This window comes from Alosa sapidissima, chromosome 3, assembly GCF_018492685.1.
Source record: "Alosa sapidissima isolate fAloSap1 chromosome 3, fAloSap1.pri, whole genome shotgun sequence".
Taxonomy (NCBI): domain Eukaryota; kingdom Metazoa; phylum Chordata; class Actinopteri; order Clupeiformes; family Clupeidae; genus Alosa; species Alosa sapidissima.
The window spans coordinates 3,503,092-3,523,308 of NC_055959.1; the positions used below are offsets into that span (position 1 = coordinate 3,503,092).

Genomic DNA, 20,217 nt, shown 5'->3' on the forward strand with positions numbered 1-20,217 from the left:
CAAAGGGAGTTGGTCCTCCTGCAGCCTATAAAAAGGGAAAATTCTAATTTGGCTCTTCACCCCCCCCCCCCCCCCCCCCCCCCACCTATCCCTCCCTTAAATAAATCGACTGTCCTAGTTTGGCAAACTCTGTGACTATACTCTCCCAAGCAGAGACACAAGGGCAGACTGCCCCAGTGTCTGGTTTCCCAAAAGCAGCGGAGTCGAGTCGGCCTCACCAGCCTCCCCGTCATCGTCCATCACTCGTGCAGATGACTGCGGCCCAGGCCCCCCCCCCCCCCCCACACACACACACACACACACACCCACACACACCCACACACACTCCTCAGATTGGGGATAAAGATCTGTGAAGATTAGCGATAATCTGCCATCCAGACTCCACGTCATCATGCCAGCCCATATTAAATCACCGGCAGCAGCGCTGCTGGACTCTCCACATTGTGCTGTGCACCTTTACCTCATAAACATTACATTACATTACGTTTGCCTGACCATTTTCAACCCAAGCGACTTCCAACAAGAGAAATAATCAAGGTAGAGTGCGATAAGGACAAGTTAGTGCAGCACTGAGTGCTACTTCCATACAGTCAAGTGCAGTTCTAGTCAGGTGGGAAGTGCTAGAATTAGCAAGTCTAGTTGTTGGTAGCTGGGCCTTCAGGTGTTTTTTGAAGGTAGGGAGGGATGCCCCTGCTCTGGTAAGAAACTGGTAGTAAGCACCAACAAAAGACCTGCTGCCAGCCACGCATACTGAGCATGGAGTACACACATAAACATACACATAGCTCTCTTGAAAAGCTCTCGGTGTGATTCTGTCAGCATGTGGCGCATGTATAATGCCGTGTGTGGCCTTTGTGCATTTGACTCCACTCCAACATAGCCTCCAGATGTTTTGCTAACAAATTGAAGGGGGAAATATCACGAGTGGCTAAGAGTGTTGTTGAGATCAGGCTGGCTTGGCATGCCTTTCCAAGGTAATGAGCTTTAAATACTTTGGAATGTTTCAATCTCTCCAAAGCTCTACGTTTGTAGTTACACAATGAGCTGAACCTTTGAGACAGACGCCCACCCCACTCAGCACTGGGTTGAGTGTCTGTTTATGCTGTAAGTTCTCTCCTGGTTTGTCAGTTTGAATCAATGCCGTGTGTGTGTGTGTGTGTGTGTGTGTGTGTGTGTCCGTCCGTCCACTGGGCTCTGCTGGCGGAGGCACGCCAGATATTTCCTTTCAACTTTCCGTGCAACACTTTTTTCAGATCTCTCCAACACATTTCAACTGGTGTGTTGCCCCCCCCACCCCCCCCTGCGGCCGACTGTTTGTTTGTCATCAACTTCAAAGCTGGTTTATTTGAAATGTTACAAAAGAGGGTATGTCGCAATATTTACCAAGGGCCTCACTGCATCCAGATGGGGGCAAGGAGGTGTGGGGGTGGGGGGGGGGGGGTGTCTTCATGCACCCAGCGATGGGGCAGAGGGAGGTGGGGCGGTGGGGAGTGAGTGGAGGTCCCCGCTCGGAGCTCAATGAAAGGGGCTCTTGGAAATCTGCCCCCCTGGGGGAGGCCTCTGATCCCCCTGTTTGTCTCCGTCTGAGGGCAGGGGGCAGCAGGGGGCAGCAGGGTGGAGGGGGTGACGGTGGGTGGGTTTTGAGAGGGGCCTTAAGCATGAGCCCTTACTGTAACCTCCTGCCTAATCAGCGGGGCCGCTCCTGATGAGCCTTTGTTGGGATCAGCTCTGTGGTGATGCTGAGCATTAGTGAGCTCCGCTCTCTGACCACCCCCACAACCACCCGACGGCACTGTGCTAGCCTGTTCTCTGGCTAGGTTAAAGTTCACTTCCCAGATTTGTGTGTGTGTGTGTGTGTTCTTGGTGCAGAATCCTGTCTTTATGGTTGTATGCGTCTATAAGAGTGTTAACCTCAACACCGCGGAAAGAGAGAGAGAGAGAGAGAGAGAGAAAGAGAGGGAGGAGGCCTGGGCCGTTGTTCCACTGAGAGTGATGCAGTGCAGCAGGGCGGCTCAGGATTGGGTTGAGAGGTGCATTGTGGGTCATACTTGGTTGTTATGGCGATCTGGCATGCTCTGTGCTCGCTGTGTTCCCGGTCGGCCTCGCTCGCTCCCCTCTCATTAGCCAAACTTGTGATTTGGCTTAGCGAGTTCTGGAGGGGCAGGGAGGGAAATCCACCCTCAAACGCCCGCCCCCTCCCTATTTCCCTCTTACACACACACACACACACACACACATACTCGCTCACTCACTCACTCTCACTCTCTGTCTTGCTCACACACACACACACACACACACACACCTACTCGCTCACTCACTCACTCTCACTCTCTGTCTTGCTCACACACACACACACACACACACACTTGGCTCTTGCATACTCGCTCTCTCTCTTGCACTTACAAATTTACTCGCTCATTTAGTTCCTTGATTATTTTTTCTCTTCACACACACACACACACACACACACACACACACACACACACACACACACACACACACATACATACATACATACTTTCTCAATCTCTTTTGTCATGATTTACTCCCTCCTCCAAATAGTTGCTGATCTGAACAACAGAGTGAGGCTTGTGACCTGCACTCTACAGTCTCCACTCCAATTGGCTGATACACACATCACACACACACACACACACACACACACACACACACACACACACACTAACTCTCTCTCTCTCTCTCTCTCTCTCTCTCTCTCTCTCTCTCTCTCTCTCTCTCTCTCTCTCTCTCTCTCTCTCTCCCTCCGTTACGCCCTCTTTTCCCTCTACCTCCCTCTTTGTCTATGCTGCTCCCCTCTGTCTCCACACACACACACACACACACACACACACACAGAGAGATAGAGAGACACACAGAGACGAGCGGTTTAGTTTATCTTTCCCTGTCTCTCTCAGGAACAGTTCCTAACAGTGTGTTCATAGCTCACTGGCAGTTTGTACTGTCACACATTGTTTGCCCCAGACTCCACCCCCCCTGACACACACACACACACACACACATACACACACACACACACACACACATACATACATACACACACACACACACACACACACACACACACACACACACACACCCTTTCTCGTGTTTTCATTGTTCAATTATGCGTTTCAAGTGCAGCCCAGTAATCTGCATTTCCTCGCTCAGCACACCACACACAAACACTGAACCCGCCAAGCTCCTCCGCCTCTTTTCCACTCCTTCTCTCCTCCTCTTCTCCTCTCCGCTCCTTCTCTTCTCTCCTCTTCTCCTCTCCTCTTCTCCACTCCTTCTCTCCTCTTCTCCTCTTCTCCTCTCCGCTCCTTCTCTTCTCTCCTCTTCTCTCCTCTTCTCCTCTCCTCTTCTTCTCTCCTCTTCTCCACTCCTTCTCTCCTTCTCTCCTCTTCTCCTCTCCACTCCTTCTCTCCTTCTCTCCTCTTCTCCTCTCCACTCCTTCTCTCCTCTTCTCCTCTCCTCTCCTTCTCTCCTCTCCTCCTCTTCTCCTCTTCGCTCCTCAGTCTCTTCTCCTGGCCTCAGCCTGCGTCTCTACTCGTCTGCCCTCACACCACCCGCCGCCCTCTCCAAACATGCCACTCAGGAAATTTTCCACCAACAGGAAGCTCCGAGGGGGTGGGGGTTTGTAGGGAGGGAGGCTGACCCAGGAACCGTCCCTCTCTCCAAACACACACACAGGCGTCCCCCGGCTCTGAGCTGGGGGGTAAGGGAGTCTGTGAGATGAGAGTGAGGCTGGCGCAGGGCAGGCGGATGAAGAGACAGACAATGCTATGTGACAGGGCACCACCGGCAGCTAGAGAACACCCCTTGACTCACACGCATGCATGCGCACACATATACACACACACACACACACTTGCGTGCTCTGACCCACACACACATTCCCCCAACCAGCCTCTGCCTCTCCTCAGCAGTGTCGGCGAGGTCAGCAGTTTGCTGCATGCTCAGGCTGTGCTGCACTGCCCCCGACACACACTGCCAGCGTCCTGGAGAGGAAGTGCCTCAGCCTGGACCATTCTCCCTGGACAACGCGCACACACACACACACCACACCACACACACACACACACACACACACACACACACACATATATATACATATACATATACATATACATATACATATACATATATTTATATTTATAAATCTCAAGCCGATGAAGGCAGAGAGCAGGCTCCTGATAGAGGAATGTGTTATGATGACCTGTTCTGCACGGTGCTGAGTTAATGATTATAGCAGACCATGCCTGTGGTTAGCCCTTAGTCAGGAGGAGGAGCCAGGGCTAACACACACACACACACACACACACACACACACACACACACACACAGAGAGCTTTCTTTAGGACATTTTGCACTTTATGAAGCATAGATAGAGATAACATGGGTGGTGCTGTAAACATGTTTTGGCTAATCTTGAATGTTGATAATCAGTGATCGAATGCTAAGTTTTATTATGTCTTGGCTGTTGGCTATTAGAGTTTGTGTATCTCTATGTGTGTGTTTGTGTCTATGTTGGTGTCCTTGCGTTTGTACATGTCTGTGTGTTATAGTGTTTGTGTATCTATGTGTGTGTTTGTGTCTGTATATAGTCTGTCTGTATATGTCTAAGTATGCTGGTGTGTGTGCTTTGTGTTTGTACATGTCTATGTGTGTGTTAGTGTTTGTCTATGTGCGTGTTTGTGTCTGTATATCTCTGTGTGTGTTGGTATGTTAGTGTGTTTGTGAAGGTATTTGTGTGTGTGTTAGCGTGTTTGTGTCTGTATATGTCTGTGTGTGTGTGTTGGTATGTTTGGCCTCCCTTGTCTGTCTCCGGGCCTGGCTTGGCTCCCCTGCTGTCCGTCCCTGTAGACGCTAAGAGGAAGTCTGGCATGCCGGGTGTCCTTGGGAGCTCCTGACAGCCCTGACAGCACTCAGCCATAAACTCCAGCCTGGACATCGTCTATGGGAGGATCCCACTCTCTCACTCACTTTCTCTCACTCTCACTCTCACTCTCACTCTCTGTCTCTCTCTCTCACTCTCTTTTTCCATGACCATTCAGCTGTCGCACATTCAGGCAGGCTCCTCGGCACCAACTCAGAACACATCACTGAGAACACTGCACCTAAAAGAAACGGGTTGCGCACACACTTGGTCTGCTGAAGTGCAGGCCAGTGGGTAGATAAACGCCAACTTAATTAGTATTGCATGACGATACTATAAAGGTTTTGCAATAGCCTGAAATTAAGAATGTTACATCACCCCATTTGATTAGTACGGAATGTTGTTTTAATCAGGTTTTTAATAAAAGCCATATTTGTTTGAGAATTTCCATGTTTTCTGAGAAGTTCCATGTTCTGTCATCAAGGCCTGTTCTGTTACTTCTACTCCTGATATTTAAGGCTCTTTCAGTCCCTGGTGTCCACAGGGACACAGGAAGTGGTATGCTCATCAGTGCACATTTGCACGCGTCGGAGAACGGCGCTATTGACTTGCGGTTTCAATTGTTGGGAGGCACACGACACCCCCCGCCTGCGGCGTTGATGACGCAATTCTCGTCACGCGCAGGACTAATATACCAGGCCTATTAGGCTGGACACAGAGGCTAATGACCTAACCCTCTTAGCTGTGATGAGGCGCTCTGAGGCTCGAGCCCGAGCTGGTTGTGTTGCTTGGGCAGGTTTAATGGGCTCGGTGGCCTCAGATGGAGTCTGTGTAATGGGCTAACTCCGTAAGACCGTGGAAGTTAATGGGCCTCTTTGGAGATGTGTAGGCTGCTTGTAGAGTTTGTGCTCAAGCTCTTGTTTGTGTGTGGATGGAGGAGGGACGGAGACTCGGGCGGGGGCTTCATATGTGGGAACTGCTGTCAGATGACTCTGTTGTGGATGGGTAGATGGATGGATGGATGGATGAATGGATGGGTGGATGGATGGGTAAGAGGGTGGGAGAGACATGTACACTAGTGATGAGTACTGGCCATATCCCATTTCTCCTACTTGTAGACTCCCAAACGCATACACACTCTGCCTGCTTTTTCCCTCCCCGGTGGAAGGGTTATTGGGAGGGGGGGGGGGCGTATATGAAGGATATTGATGTGCTATAAGTCACTTGGCAAAATGGTCACAAAGCAAGTGAGGAATTTGAGAATATGGTGTACTGTACTCACTCAAAGGTGTGTGTGTGTGTGTGTGTGTGTACGTAGGTAATTCTACTAATCTAATGGCCAATCACACACTCACACACCGGATGTGCTGTAAAGTGACTTGGCTGAGTGACGTGAGGGATTTGAGAATAATGATAGACACAAACACACACACACACTCACACACATACACACATATACACACACACATTCACACACACCCAGATAAACCCAAATCGGCAGTATCGACTAGCGGGTGTTCCAGGAAAAGTGAGTGCTGCAGAGCTTGTTGCTCCCAGGTGAGGTGCATGCAGCACAGTGCAGCAGCAGCACTGAGCCCTGCAGTGTATCACACATGAGTCATGCTGCTGAGAGAGAGAGAGAGAGAGAGAGAGAGAGAGAGAGAGAGAGAGAGAGAGAGAGAGAGAGAGAGAGAGAGAGATCAAAGTAATGAGAGAGTGAGGCAGAGAGGAGGGGTGAAATGATGGGAGTGATGGAAACTAATGAGTATCAATGGCAGCTGGCAGCACACTGACTGACCCAGCAGGTTGTGGGTTCACTAAGAGTAGCTGTATGTTCAGCCCACAGCCAGAGGGGCCTGTGTGTCAGTCTGTTACAGGTTGGACAGTGGTCACATCTCTTTCTCTTTCTCCTGTTCCTGTAGATTTTACAGTCTATTTGGTGTCACCCAGTCAGTCTGTCTCCCACACTCCCTCCCTCTCTCTGTTTCTTTTTCTCCCACACACACAGTCACACACCCACATTTATTTTCCTCTAAATGAGAGTCAGTCCCTGGAGACCTCTGATGCGTTATGTGGGTGGTGGGTGTACCGCACGCCTGCCGTTGCCGTGCCAACGTTCCGGCTCGGCGTGTTCCAGCCTGGGCCCGCTGTGCCACCTGGCCAGCTCCAGACGTCGGCACCGGTTCCGATGTGCCCACTGTTCCATTAAGCTGACTAGCCCGCTGGGCCCTGATGTCTGTAGCGATGGTGACTGGGTCGGGTCGACTTTGTTCTAACTGCGTCTACTCTCCTGTGTGTGTGTGTGTGTTTGTGTGTCACCCTCTTCCTTCTCCCTCCCCTTGTGTCTGCTGCAGAGTGCCCACTTGGCACTGATGGACGCGCTGATGGCGGTGGGTGCCATGGAGACGGTGAGCACTGCACAGACGAGAGGAGCGGAGCTGCTGGAGGCAGGAGGAGGAGGAAGCAGCGGCTGGGAGGAGCCCCTACTCCAGTGGGTCAACAGGGTAGGTCCAGCAGCTGGGAGCGGCACACTGCTCGTGTGTGTGTGTAGATTTCATTAGGGCTAGGGTAGGGCTAGTGTTTGTCAAAGCAGAGGAGGGGGATCAATGCTTTATTACAATAGACCTGCAGGCTCATTTTTCCACATGTGTTTACGTGCTGTGTGTGTGTGTGTGTGTGTGTGTGTGTGTCTTGCTTGCTTCCAGTTGAATCAGAAGCTGAAGGAACACACAGAGGGAGTGCTGAGTTCAGACACCAGCTCAGACCCACAGCCCGTCCAGCCCTCTGTAAGCACACACACACACATTTGAGATATATATATATACTTTTAATTAACAGTATTCATAAAATAATACAATTCTTAAATGTGCAAGCTAAGATATCCATTAGTGCCAATCAGCTGCTTGCCTATATGCGTGCGTACACACACACACGCGCTATTCCTGCAAGTCAGTATCTCTCTTTTCCTCTTACATTCCCTCCGCAATCTTTTCTCCGCCACCATGGCCTTTAATGTCTGTCCCCTCCTCTCTCCCTGTCTCTTCCCCACTTCCTGTCTCTTCCCTACTTCCTCTCTTCTCCCTCTCTTTCCTCTCTTTTGCCTCTCTCCTTCGCTCCTCTCTAACAGTGTCCCACCCGCTGGTACTGGAAACTTGTTCCTGTAAGTGTCTCTCTCGTGCTTTCCGCCCTCTCGTCCTCCTTTTCTCCCTCATAATTCCTCCTCCTCCATTTCCTGTCCCATTCTAAGGCCCCCTCTTGTCCTCTATCGCCCCCTGCTGGTGCTGAGTGCCACTGCTGCTGTGGCTTGCTGGGATTGCTTAGAGCTGTGTGCCTCCCCCCCACACTCATCCACCCCCTACTCTGCTGAAGCTCTGGCATGAGCCTGCGTTGGGTGGGTTCCTCTGCCTGAGGGGGAGAGCCCCCCCTCTGTCAGGTCAGAAATCTTATACGGTCCAGTGGGGGCGGCTGAGTGGTCGGCTCAGAGGAAGAGCTGTGGACATGAGTGAGTATGTGAAGCGTTACAATTCTAAGCGCACAGCTTGGCTTGAACCAAACCCCAGGGTTGTTCTTCCTCACCCCCACCTTTTCACTCCAACTCCTATTTTTGTTTTTTTTCTGTGGAACACCGTGGAATGTTGGACTGATTCGGGAAACGGAGACTATCCCAGTGAGACAGGTGAAAAATGGAGTTGGTTTATTTGCCAGCAACAAACAAAGCAACAGACATTTTCTTTAGTTTGGGTTTTGGACTGGATCTGTTCAGTTCAGCGTACTCACAGATGGTTTAGCCAAGCGCGTTGATCCACTGCTATCATTTTATGAGGACAAAGGCAGGGATCTCAGAAAGCCAGCAACATCAGAAGTCCTCACCTTTTAAGTGGATTGTCATGATGTGTGAGTGTGAGTGTGTGAGTGTTGTGCGTGTGTATCAGGTGAGGGGCGTTCACACAACTGCCTCTGTTCAGCGCTCTGACCTGTCTGAAGTCTCGCCCTGCGCTCTCCTGGGACCTGGCTGTCCTAGTTTCCCTACCCACAATACTCTTGCTGTTACTGCCTCCACCCTATCACACACACACTCTCTCTCTCCCATTACCTACACTACTTTCTCAGAAAGTATTGTCGCCTGTGCGTCTCTGTGTGACTGCCTTGTTCATGAAGTCTTTCATTCCTTCCTCGCCCTCTAAAGGGTTCTGCCTCACTAGCCACTCGACCCGCGTTGTTTGCATGTGCATCACATGTAAATATTTGTTTTTTTGGTCACGTGCCGCCTGCAATACCAGTTCAACCAGTCTTGGCTCCAAACATTCTGTCTGGCTTGTTTTTTACCTCATTGATGGATTAAGTAGAAATTCATTTGCCTGAATGGGGGTGTGCGGGGTGGGGGTCGGGATGGGCTTGATCCTTTTGTTAGGGTCTGATCTGCGGATTGTAACACGTGCACTAACCCCCCATCCCTCCCTTCTCCAGACGCGGTACAGGAAGGATAGACAGAAGAAGCCCTGCTTCCCGCTGGTGAACGAGGTGAAGGACTTGAGCAGCGGCTGTGCCATCGGCGCGGTTATCCACTACTACTGCCCGGACCTGCCTCTGGAGGGTAAAGGCTCTTATCTCCCCCCAGCCAGCCTGCCAGCCAGACCCCCAACCCCCATCACATCTACCCCACCCTCTCCTCTGCCCCTGCCCCTGCTGCCGTACCCACCCTTATCTACCTGCCCCTCCCCCCATTGCTGCTCTGATCCTACACTGTCTAACTGCCTTCTCTATTATTAATGCTGACCCGACCACTGGGAAAGCACTTGCATTCCTCGACATACTCACCCTCTCACTCTCTCTCTCTCTCTCTCTCTCTCTCTCTCCTCTCTCTCCTCTCTCTCTCTCTCTCTCTCTCTCTCTCTCTCTCTCTCTCTCTCTCTCTCTCTCTCTCTCCTCTCTCTCTCTCTCTCTCTCTCTCTCTCTTCCTATGCTCTCTCTCTTTCTCTTTCCCTGTCTGTCTTTCTGTGTGTGTGACCTGCTTTCAGAGGTGTGTCTGAAGGAGTCCATGTCGGTGGCTGACAGCCTCTACAACCTGCAGCTGATCCGTGAGTTCTGTGAGCGCTGTCTGCGCAGCTGCTGCCACCTGGGGCTGGAGGACCTGCTCTATGCCCCAACCCAGCTACAGGTACGTACATACACGCACACGCACATACACACACAAACACACATACACACGCGTATTCATTCACACACACACACACACACACACACACACACACACACACACACACACACACACACACACACACACTCATACATACATACAACAGACCTGCAGGCTTATTTTTTCAAAATGTGTTTACATTGTTGTGTGTTGAATGCCATCAATAATAGGCAAGTTCAAAATGGCTGCTGTTGTTATTTGTTTTTATATGATATTTCTACAATCTATTTATTAAGTATTTAATAAGTATTTCTTGCCTGGATTTCTTTGTGATCTGGTTGGCATGTCCTCCTCTGTGCCATCAGAAATGTCACACATCACTGTGCCATCTTTGCTACTGTGGAACACCAGTGCATGTGTATTGTTGCCTCTGCTTTGCAGGTGAACATCTCGAGCTTTCTGGCAGAGCTCTTATGGTGGTTTGAGATCCAGAAACCAGAGTTTGTTCAGCCCCTGCAGGCAATGGAGTCGGCCGGTAAGTGTGTAGGCCAAGACATTTGATATGTGCCATAATTGTATGATGTCATGGCAGGCAGTAAATCCTTATTATTAAAGACTCGTGTTTCGCAGATGGTCCAGGGAAAACTGATGGTGGGACATCCAGTGGGAACAGGTACGCATCAGTCTAATCGGAAACACTTGTTTCTCTGAAAGAATCCTGACTGGGATTATTACGTGTCTGTAGATACATTTCCATATTTGCCTGTTGGATATGGTTGTGGTGGCAGGCTGTTTCAGTTGATGTCATCTCTACTTGTCCTCTGTTGCAGCTCTCCCTCCCTGTTCAAGAAGCCCTTTCTGCCCATCTCCTCCCCCGTGTCACCGGTGCCAGGTGAGCCAAACGTCATGCCGCCACCCCATCAGCAGACTCCCTGCCCCCTCCCTGTCTGTGTCTGTCTATTGTGTTGGTGTAGACTTGAGCCAGTTGTGTGTGGCTCTATTACCCAGTTTAGGGATCTGTGAATCATTTGTTGTCATTTGATTTTTTTTTTTTTGGTTTGCTTGCTTTGACACATCGTGTTGTTTGTTGAATCCTTTTGGTGTATTTACATTTCTGTGTGTGTCTCTGTCTGTCTGTGTGTGTGTCTGTATGTCTGTTGGTGCGTGGCTGTGTGCATCTGTCTTTGTGTGTGTGTGTGTGTGTGTGTCCTCATCAGGCTCTCTTACTCAGTCTACCTCAATGTCTCATGTAGAAGCTGTTGGAAGATCGTGGACAAAGAAACCAATCAGGTAAGAACAGCCTCTGGCTCTCATCATAATGGTCACTTTGTACAAGAGCCACTGTGTGTTTACGATGCTTCACTGAATTTCATTAATTATTAGCATTTGTTCCTTCATTCTGAATTGTAAAGTTTAATTCATTAATAAATGGAACTTTCTCTTTTCCTGTCTCTTTTCTCTGTGCCTCCCTGCCTCCTCTTATCTCTTTCCCTCCACCTCTTTTTTTTGTTTTCTCTCTCCTTCCTCTTCTCTTTCTTGTTCTCCTCTTTCTTGTCCTCTCTTTTCCCCTCTCCCTCTTTTTCTTGTCCTCTTTCCCTCCCCCCTCTCTCACCCTTTCTTTCTTGTTCTCTCTTTCTCTCCCCCTCTCTCTTTCTTGTCCTCTCTCTCTTGTTCTCTCTTTCCCTCCCCCTCTTTTTCTTGTCCTCTCCAGCCGTCCCCTGTCCGCTGTGTCCTTCAGCATCCCCTTCGGTCTGGACAGCGACGTGGACGTCGTCATGGGCAAGTCGGTGGGCAGCGCCATCACCCGCTCGGTCAGCTCCGACAACCTGAACCCGACCAATCAGGGCCTGACGCGGGCGCCCTACACCCCGCCCGAGGACCTCACATGTCACATGCTGGGCAAGTCGCCCGGCGCCAACGGCTCGCACCGGGCCTCCTGGGCCTCGCCCACACCCGCCGTGCCCCTGCTGGCCGAGGAGAACGGGCTGGATGAGCTGGACGCGGAGGGGGAAGCCGAGGCGGGCGAGCTGCCCACCATCGAGGAAGCGCTGCAGATCATCCACAACCAGGGCAAGATGGAGCCGCGGCTGCACCCAGATGGCGCGCCCGACGGCTTCTACCTGCACTCGCCGGACGAGCCGGCCAACGTGCGCCACAACGGGAGCCCTGCTGCACTGAGCTGCTCTGCCCCCTCGCGCTCGGGCGTGCTCCACCGGCCCCCGAGAGAGCCCACGCAGACCGCCGCCGCGGCGTCTTCGTCTCGTACCCGCCACACGTCGGAGGGCTCGCGCGACGATGACTCGGTGCTGCGCGACGGCAGCGTGGACTCGGACGCCTCGGAGGACCTGCCCAGGACTGCCCACTCAACGCCGGCCACGCCGCTCTCCAAGCCCCGGCCCGGAAGCAGCGGCAGTGGGGGTGACCAGACGCCCGACAGCGGCGTCCGCATGACCAGCTTCGCCGAAAGGAAGAAGAAGCTGCTGACCCCCACACCTCAGGAGCCTGACGCTGACCGCTCCGCTGCCGCCACCCCGACCCCGACGCCCACGTCCACCTCTAACATGACCACGTGGGCGGCCAAGAAGACGGAGGAGAGCCCCGTGAAGAACCCGGCGCTGACCACCGAGATGTCGGAGCTGGGCGCCCGTCTGGAGGAGAAGCGCAAGGCCATCGAGGCACAGAAGAAGCGCATCGAGGCCATCTTCGCCAAGCACCGTCAGCAGCTGGGCAAGAGCGCCTTCCTGCAGCTGAAGAAGGACCGGGAGGGAGAGGGGGAGGACGGCACCAAGGGGGAGGTCAGCGCATCCTCCACAGAGGAGGACCTGAGCCGCCTGTCGTCCTGCGCTGAGCCCCCACAGCGGCCCCTGGTGGAGCAGGACGGTAATGCAAAAGCGCCGCCGGCCGCTAAGGAGAGGGAGGCCGGGGAGAAGGGCGCGGCGCCACTCGGCGACTACAACAACGCCGTGACCAAGCTGAACGCGGCGCTCACCTCGCTGCAGAGCGACATGCAGCGGCTGGCGCAGCAGCAGAACCAGCTGATGCACAAGAAGCAGACGCCCGCTGGCGGCGCCCAGGCCTGGGTCATCCCCCCGAGTCCCAGGTCCTCCCCCGGCCAGCCCACGCCACCGCGCGTGTCTCGCGAGGCCACCCGCGAGCTCCCCTCGGCCTCGTCCTCCCCCTCACCGTCGCGGAGGCTGACCCTCCACGCCACCCCGCCCAAGTCCCCAGCAGCCCACCGCCGGGCACAGTCTGCGCCGCCCAAGAGCCCCAAGCACCACCAACAGCAGCACCACCACACGTCGCGGCCGGCTGACCTCAAGGTCCCGGTCTCCACCCGCGTCATCGTGGCTCCCCAGAGCGTGGACAACATCCCGCACCTGCGCCGCGTCTCGCCGTGGCAGTGCCGTGACCAGAGCTCCTTGTCTTTCAACATCGGTCAGCCGGCCTCTGCCGCGCTCCCGCCCGCTGACGCCACGTCCACCCCTTCCCGTGGACCCACACCTACTCCCTCCGTGCTTCACATACGCACGCCCTATGCCCTGGACGACGACGATGCGGCCTCGGACGTCGGCTCGGCAGTGGGGGACCACGGCGGTGTCTTCAGCCTGGAGCTGGACGGTGCCTCCACGCCGGGTGCCGCCGGACGGAGGGATCACGCGCCGCTGACGGGAGGCAGCAGCTCTGGCGCACCATCCGAGTGTTCGTTCGAGAGCGACGTGCCCGCTGCCGCCTTCAATGGCAAGCGCAGCAGCCTGATCGAGATCTCACTGTCGGCACTGGAGGGGCCAGAGGACGAGGCTGACCAGGCCAATGACCCCTTCTCCGACTCCATGAGCGACCAGACCGAGCCCGAGGTCAAGCCCGGGGTCGGCTTCTTCTTCAAGGTCAGTGGACTGAAAGCAGTTTTTAGTGTTTGTTTAGTGTGTGTTTGTGTGTCTTTGTGCCTGTGTGTGTTTGTCTATGTTGTAATGCGGTTATGTGTAACCGTGTGTATTGTTCCCCCGCAGCAGGACGAGGCCCGGCCGGAGGATGAGATGGCCCAGCGGCGCGCCGCACTGTTGGAGAAACAGCAGAAGAGAGCCGAGGAGATAAAGAAACGCAGACTGGAGCAGGAGAGAGAGAGGGAGGCCAGGTGAGGCAGACACACACACACACACACACACACACACACACACACACACTGCAGGACTTTAGAAACTATCATAATATTTGTACAGTCTACTCTGATGCTCAGCTAGAGGATATGATGTTAATGGCATTGATGAAATCTGTTTTTATGGATACTTTCCCCTTTGAGGTCTCTATTGTAGTGTTGTCTTTAGAAGTTTTATTCAAGGCTCTCAAAAGTTGTGCATCTGCTAACACAGGATGTATCTATAAAACCTTTGCAGAGAACTTTTGTAGTCTGATCATTAGCTACACAGCAGGGTGTCAGACTGTCACCATATGTTGCTCTTAGTGAGCCCCAGATAGCTACGCTTTCTCATCACAGCTAATTTTTGTTGTCATCTTCTAGCCGGTCGGCATCAGGAGACGAGCTCCGACCGCAGACGCCAAGCACCCCTCCTCCTCCACGCAGCCCCTCGGCCGAGCGCACGCGGCAGCGGCGCGACGTCTTCACGAGGGAGGAGTACGAGCGGCGGCATCAGCTGAAGATCATGGAGGACCTGGGCAAGGTGCTGCGGCAGAAGCCCACCACCGTGCGCGGCGTCAAGAAGCAGCGGCCCAAGACCGTGTTCCACGACGACTCGGCCCTCTCCCGCAGCCCTGCCAAAGGCCTTCTGGGTACGTTGCTATGCTAGGCTAGGCTAGGCTATTCTATGCTATGCTATCTGTCCTGTTCTGCCACAGTTTCTGTAGAGTTATGTTTTCAGTAATCATGTTAAATGTATTATACCTCTTTTCTTCTACCTGTAGGCTCCAGGTTGAACAAAGTCTACTCTCATTCCACTATGAACCTGTCCTCTATGGCTAATGACAGTGGGACTCTGACAATCAGGAAGTCTCCCAGGTGGGTGTAACAGCATCCAGCGCAGTTGAGCGAATATCGGATAGCTACATTTGTCAACCCTTGTTAAACCCATCTTTCGGCTTTCTTCTTTTTCTTTTCCTCAGTCGTTCCCACTCGCCGTCAAGGCTGATGTCACCGGGTCGACTGTCGACCCATAACGGAGATCGGGACTGGGAGAACGCCTCCACCATTTCATCCCCTGCCTCCATTCCAGAGTATACAGGTGCTTTCTCCTTTGCACAGTGCTTATTTCTCCTTTGCAGTGCTTATTCATGTCTTTTTTTTTTTTTTTTAAAGGAACTGTCGTCCGATAGTTGAACAGAAGTTAAAAGCTGACGTACGAACCATGATAAATGTGTGTCATTGAAATTAGAGATATACTGTATATAGTATATCTCTAATTTGTGAAATGAAAGTCTCACACACACACTTAATCAGTCTTTAGGAAATAGATGCTCACTGTCAAAATGTCATAAAAAAAGCTTTATTTACAGATGGATTGATAAAAGTGAAACTAGCCTTTATTGTAAATCAATAAACTTTATGTTGCATGCCAGGCCCCAAACTGTACAAGGAGCCCAGTTTCAAGTCCAACAAGTTCATCATCCACAACGCCATCTCCCGCTGTTGCCTAGCAGGCAAGGTCAACGAACCTCAGAAAAACAAGATAGTGGAGGTGAGAAACCGGCCAGTCTGTGACCTCTTTGATTTGGTCTTTACACTCAAACACACGTTCCCTGGTATTGTCCTTCCCCTAGCCCTTATAGCCAACCTTTCACCTTTCCCTGCCACTCTCTTGTGCATTTAAAAAGAAAATATGACCCCTCCTAATTCATCTGTCCAGAGAGAGTGCATAGGATCCCACCATTAAAATCTTAATTCTGTCCATGTCCCACGTCGTCCATCTTGGCTCAACCAGTTTCTTTTCTCCACTTCTTCACTCTCCCTTTTCTCCCAAACAAACACATCTACAATGGCCTGTTTTTTCACTTGGTCCATCTCTGTTTTTATTGTATTATTTTTTTATACTTTATTTTAGTTAATTTCATTCATTCTTAAGGCCATTTATACTTTGATACTTGTGCAACACATTCTTTTCAAGTGTTTTTTTCTCCTTATGCACACCTGTGTCTATCTGTAGATTTACGGTAAAAAACTAAATATATATATCCATCTTTGTTTGTAACCTCCTCACATACCTACCCTGTCCCTCCTCCTCACAGGAAATGGAGAAGTGCAGCGCCAACCACTTCCTGATTCTGTTCCGGGACAACAGCTGCCAGTTCCGGGCGGTCTACACCATGAACCCGGAGACGGAAGAGATGGTGCGGCTGACGGGCATCGGCCCGCGCGTGGTCAGCCCCGCCATGGTGGAATCCATTTTCAAGTACAGCTCCGACCGCAAGCAGTTCACCGCCATCCCGTCCAAGACCATGTCCATGAGCGTGGACGCCTTCACCATCCCCGGCCATCTGTGGCAGAGCAAGCGCCCAGGAACCCCCAAGAAGCCCAGCACCCCCAAGTAAAGATGTCCCTCGCCACCTGGGCTCCCCTCTATTCAGCCCCCCTAGCACCACCCCAAAACCCCAACCCCCCCCAACTCCCCATCCTCTGCTCCTGACATTCTCCAAAAGGTGGATCTCTCCTTCCTCTCTCTCTCTCTCTCTCTCTCTCTCTCTCTCTCTCTCTCTCTCTCTCTCTCTCTCTCTCTCTCTCTCTGTGAGGAAGAGGAGGGTGTGCTCGTGCTGGTGAAGGGGTGGGAAGAGGGCGGTGGTCACCTGAAGTCCTAGACAACTCGAAGAAAAAACTGTGTCATCCCTGGCCTTTTTGTACATGGGCTACAGCACCCCCTGCTGCTGTGCTCAGGGCATTGCAGGCCAGGCTCACTGAGGGGCAGAAATGCAGGCCTCGCACACATGGGGCCACACCCATGTAGGAACATCCAAAAATGAAGGCGATGAAATGATTGTGCAGACGACAAAACAAATGTCAAGATGTCAAATTGTTGAATGAAAAAAAGAAGTAACCATGTCCAAATGCATCCTGGGATGGACTGGGCTGGACATGTCTCTCTTGACTTAGTGTAAGGGCTTTGACAGGCCCTAGTTGCCATGTCTCCTCCTGTCTTAATCTCCACACCCTCCCTCAGCACAGGACGCTTTGAGTGGCACCAGGCTGCGGTCCACTGCCACGATCCGGACAAGCTGGGGAGACCTCTCATCTGTCACTTCATCTCTTAACTCTTCCTCTTCTCTCTTTTCCCACTGATGCTGTTTTACTGTTTCCCTCTCTGTGTCTTTGTCTCTCTTGCTGCTTCTTGTTCCCCCATTTTAAGCCTGTGGAAGAAATCAGCTGGGAAGAAAGAGTGCTGGTATCCACCACCATCTCCACCACATTGAAATGACCCATGGCACTGCTCTCTACTGAATGTACTGTGGGGCTTCCCAGCCTCCCACCCTCACACTAACGCTAATCAACGGGCTTCTTCTGCGATGTTGACTCCTCACTGGCCAGTCAGGATGTGGGGGGATACCACAGACGGCTCTTCCATCGGGGGCGATTTCCAGGTACTTTAGCCATGCTGCCATGCCTACATATCAGGATAACATGAAGGACCCAGACAAACCCCCCCCCCCCCCTTCTCTTGCTGCAGTCACCCAGTCCTCCGTGCAGATCCGACATTGTGTACAATGAAGACATCTGTGTGTGTGTGTGTGCGCACGTGTGTGTGTGTGTGTGTGTGTGTGTGTGTGTGTGTGTGTGTTTGTGTGTGATGTTTTTCTCTCTTTTTATCTTTCCCTCTTTATACAAGCTGCACTTTTGACATGTTGGTGTGACACATGTCAATCATCCAAGCCTTGCTGGGCCTGAGGAGAGCATATCTGCCGACTAAAAAGTCAGGTTCGGAATCATCTTCATGTATTTACACGCCCTCCGTGATCTTCAGAGTTCGTTTTTCATCAGAAGAGAGAAACTACCCCAGGATCTCTGTCCTAATCATAGTCAACACTACTGGAAAATTAGACCAAGCTTTGTACTCTGGCATTGACTTGACAAAGTGACGTCGGTGGACTTAAGACAAAACAACAACAAAATCAGAAGCAGATCGACAACGATTTCATATTTACTCATCTGAATCCTGTTTATTGATGATTGTTTTTGATTTTGACAATGATTTGTATAAAGTGAGGAGACTTTGTAAAGCTATCAAGCTAGCCTGCTGTTTTAGTTCAAAAGGATGTGTGAGTGTGTGGGTGTGCATGGGTGTGGGTGAGTGAGTGTTTGAGGAAAAGGAGTGAGTGTGTGCAAGAGGGAGAGAGAGAGAGAGAGTGAGAAAGAGAAGGAGACCGAGCGATAGAGAAAGAGAGAAACCAAGTGAAGGAACGAATGAGTTGCTGTCGAGTCCAAAATAAAAAAAAAAACTTGATGATCTTCCCTCTATGTAGGGTGAAATAAACCCTGTGCTGAGCGAACAAGACGTGTCCTCCATTTTGGAAATCAAATCTGCTCTCAGTCACATACACTTTTCTCAAAGGTACATTAACATGGAGAAACATCCATACATAAGTAGGCACAGGATTGTTAGACTGGCTCCTATCTGGAGCCTTCACTTGACCAAGTTTGCGCCATTGTTGTTTGTCTAACACTAGGCTGCTCTGTTTGTCCTCCGGGTTGTTGCCATACTCTCGGGCAGTGTGTAGAAGATTGCTTCCCATGGTATATTACGCTATAGCTGACCTGATCTGTCAGTGTTTGCCTGACAGTCAACCCTCACCTCACGAGAGTAGAGCTGATTCAGACACAATTATGTCCTGTGTGTCAGGAATGAAAAAAACAAAACAAAACAAAAACACAGAATCAAACACTGCCTCCAACCACTTTGTTGTTTATAGAAGCGACACGATGAGATGTTAATATTTTTCTAAAACACTATGTGCAAAATGTCACCATTTAATGGTTTGGGATGGGTGAGTTTGTAAAGTCAGATGAATGGTGTGGAGTGATTGCTCTGAGTGTGTGTGTGTGTGTGTGTTTGTGTGTGTGCTCTGTCACATCAGAGTGTGAAGGTGATTTATAACTGGATTCTGTGCAATTTTCCTGTAGTTTGTCACCCTGGGTTGTATTTATTGGGTAGGGAGTAGCATAATCTGTTTTTTTAATGTTTAGTTTCAGATATTATTTATGTTCTGGTTTAGGTGGAGATTTACATTCATTCATTTATTTGTTCATTTCACATTTATCATCTCCTGACACCGTCAGTGTCTTCACTGCCTCTTATGTTGTTGCCATGTCAGTGTCTGTAGTGATATCTATTTTTTGTTTAAATTGTTCATGATTACAAAAATTATCCCAGGTGACTGGATCAAAAGAATAAATAATTTTTTAATCACCTTTATTTTTTCACTGTCGTTCCCATCAATCTTCATGTGTTGCATTTGGGTTATTTGAGTTGGGTTTTTTTATTTTATTTTAATTTTTTTCGGTTTTAATTTAATATTCATCCCATGCATTATAGTGCTTATCCTGTTAACATTTATGAATTGAACACACAAGAGCACTAGTTGTCACAGTATGCATTCCTTTCAACAGTTTATTCACAATTCTTTTCCAACAAATGCTTGCAAAAAGAATGTATGCTTTGGCAAGTGAAGAGGATGTACATAATTTGGCAGTGTTTATTCCTTCGAAATGTGGATCTGTGAAGTGCTGAGGATGTAGCATTGAGACAGACACTGAGACTCAGTCTGTCTCTTCAAGGCAACAGTTTGAAGACCATCAGTATATACAGAGTTCAGTCCAGTACATCTCTGTTGGTCCCAAGAACTCTTGTTCCTAGGACTCCATGGGTCACTGCTGGTTCTGGTTCTGGTTAACTTGGTTTTAAACTGTCAAGATCGTTTAAACCCTGCACTCTCACCTCTGAATTGGCGCCATATCGCCTGGGCTCAGGTTCGTAGGAACAACCCCTGAAAGATACAGGAGGGCCAGTGTATTTACATTCTTTACATTCTGTCAGTATAGGTTAATACTCTTCAGGGGCCGTATTCACAAATAATTTTAAGGCTAAAAGTACCTCCTAACTGGCGAATTTAGGAGCAACTCCTAAAAATAATAGGCGTGTCACTCCTAACTTTAGGACTCCTAATTTTTTTCACTAAAAGTAATTGACGAAGCAATTAGACCTAAAAG

At 50.7% G+C, this 20,217-nt stretch overlaps 1 protein-coding gene across 6 annotated transcripts in view; it reads left to right on the top strand.

Annotated features, from left to right (window-relative positions):
* The window catches only part of camsap3 (calmodulin regulated spectrin-associated protein family, member 3), a 31,714-nt gene extending 12,295 nt beyond the window's left edge, over positions 1-19,419 (top strand). The window contains exons 3-19 of one of the 6 annotated variants that reach the window (XR_006030694.1): positions 7,234-7,383; positions 7,585-7,665; positions 8,007-8,039; positions 9,347-9,473; positions 9,898-10,037; positions 10,458-10,551; positions 10,647-10,689; positions 10,847-10,908; positions 11,234-11,306; positions 11,728-13,900; positions 14,024-14,148; positions 14,533-14,801; positions 14,934-15,027; positions 15,132-15,250; positions 15,585-15,703; positions 16,251-17,594; positions 17,840-19,419. Coding sequence is in view for 5 of the 6 variants with exons in the window: in XM_042085651.1 (XP_041941585.1) it covers positions 7,234-7,383; positions 7,585-7,665; positions 8,007-8,039; positions 9,347-9,473; positions 9,898-10,037; positions 10,458-10,551; positions 10,647-10,689; positions 10,847-10,908; positions 11,234-11,306; positions 11,728-13,900; positions 14,024-14,148; positions 14,533-14,801; positions 14,934-15,027; positions 15,132-15,250; positions 15,585-15,703; positions 16,251-16,553 (4,005 nt within the window). In the remaining variant the exon portion in view is untranslated. Of the gene's footprint in view, positions 1-7,233; positions 7,384-7,584; positions 7,666-8,006; positions 8,040-8,257; positions 8,556-9,346; positions 9,474-9,897; positions 10,038-10,457; positions 10,552-10,646; positions 10,690-10,846; positions 10,909-11,233; positions 11,307-11,727; positions 13,901-14,023; positions 14,149-14,532; positions 14,802-14,933; positions 15,028-15,131; positions 15,251-15,584; positions 15,704-16,250 lie in introns of those variants that run through there. The other 5 variants (XM_042085651.1, XM_042085652.1, XM_042085655.1 and 2 more) reach the window with 5 other exon arrangements.
* The last annotated feature ends 798 nt before the right edge of the window (positions 19,420-20,217 follow it).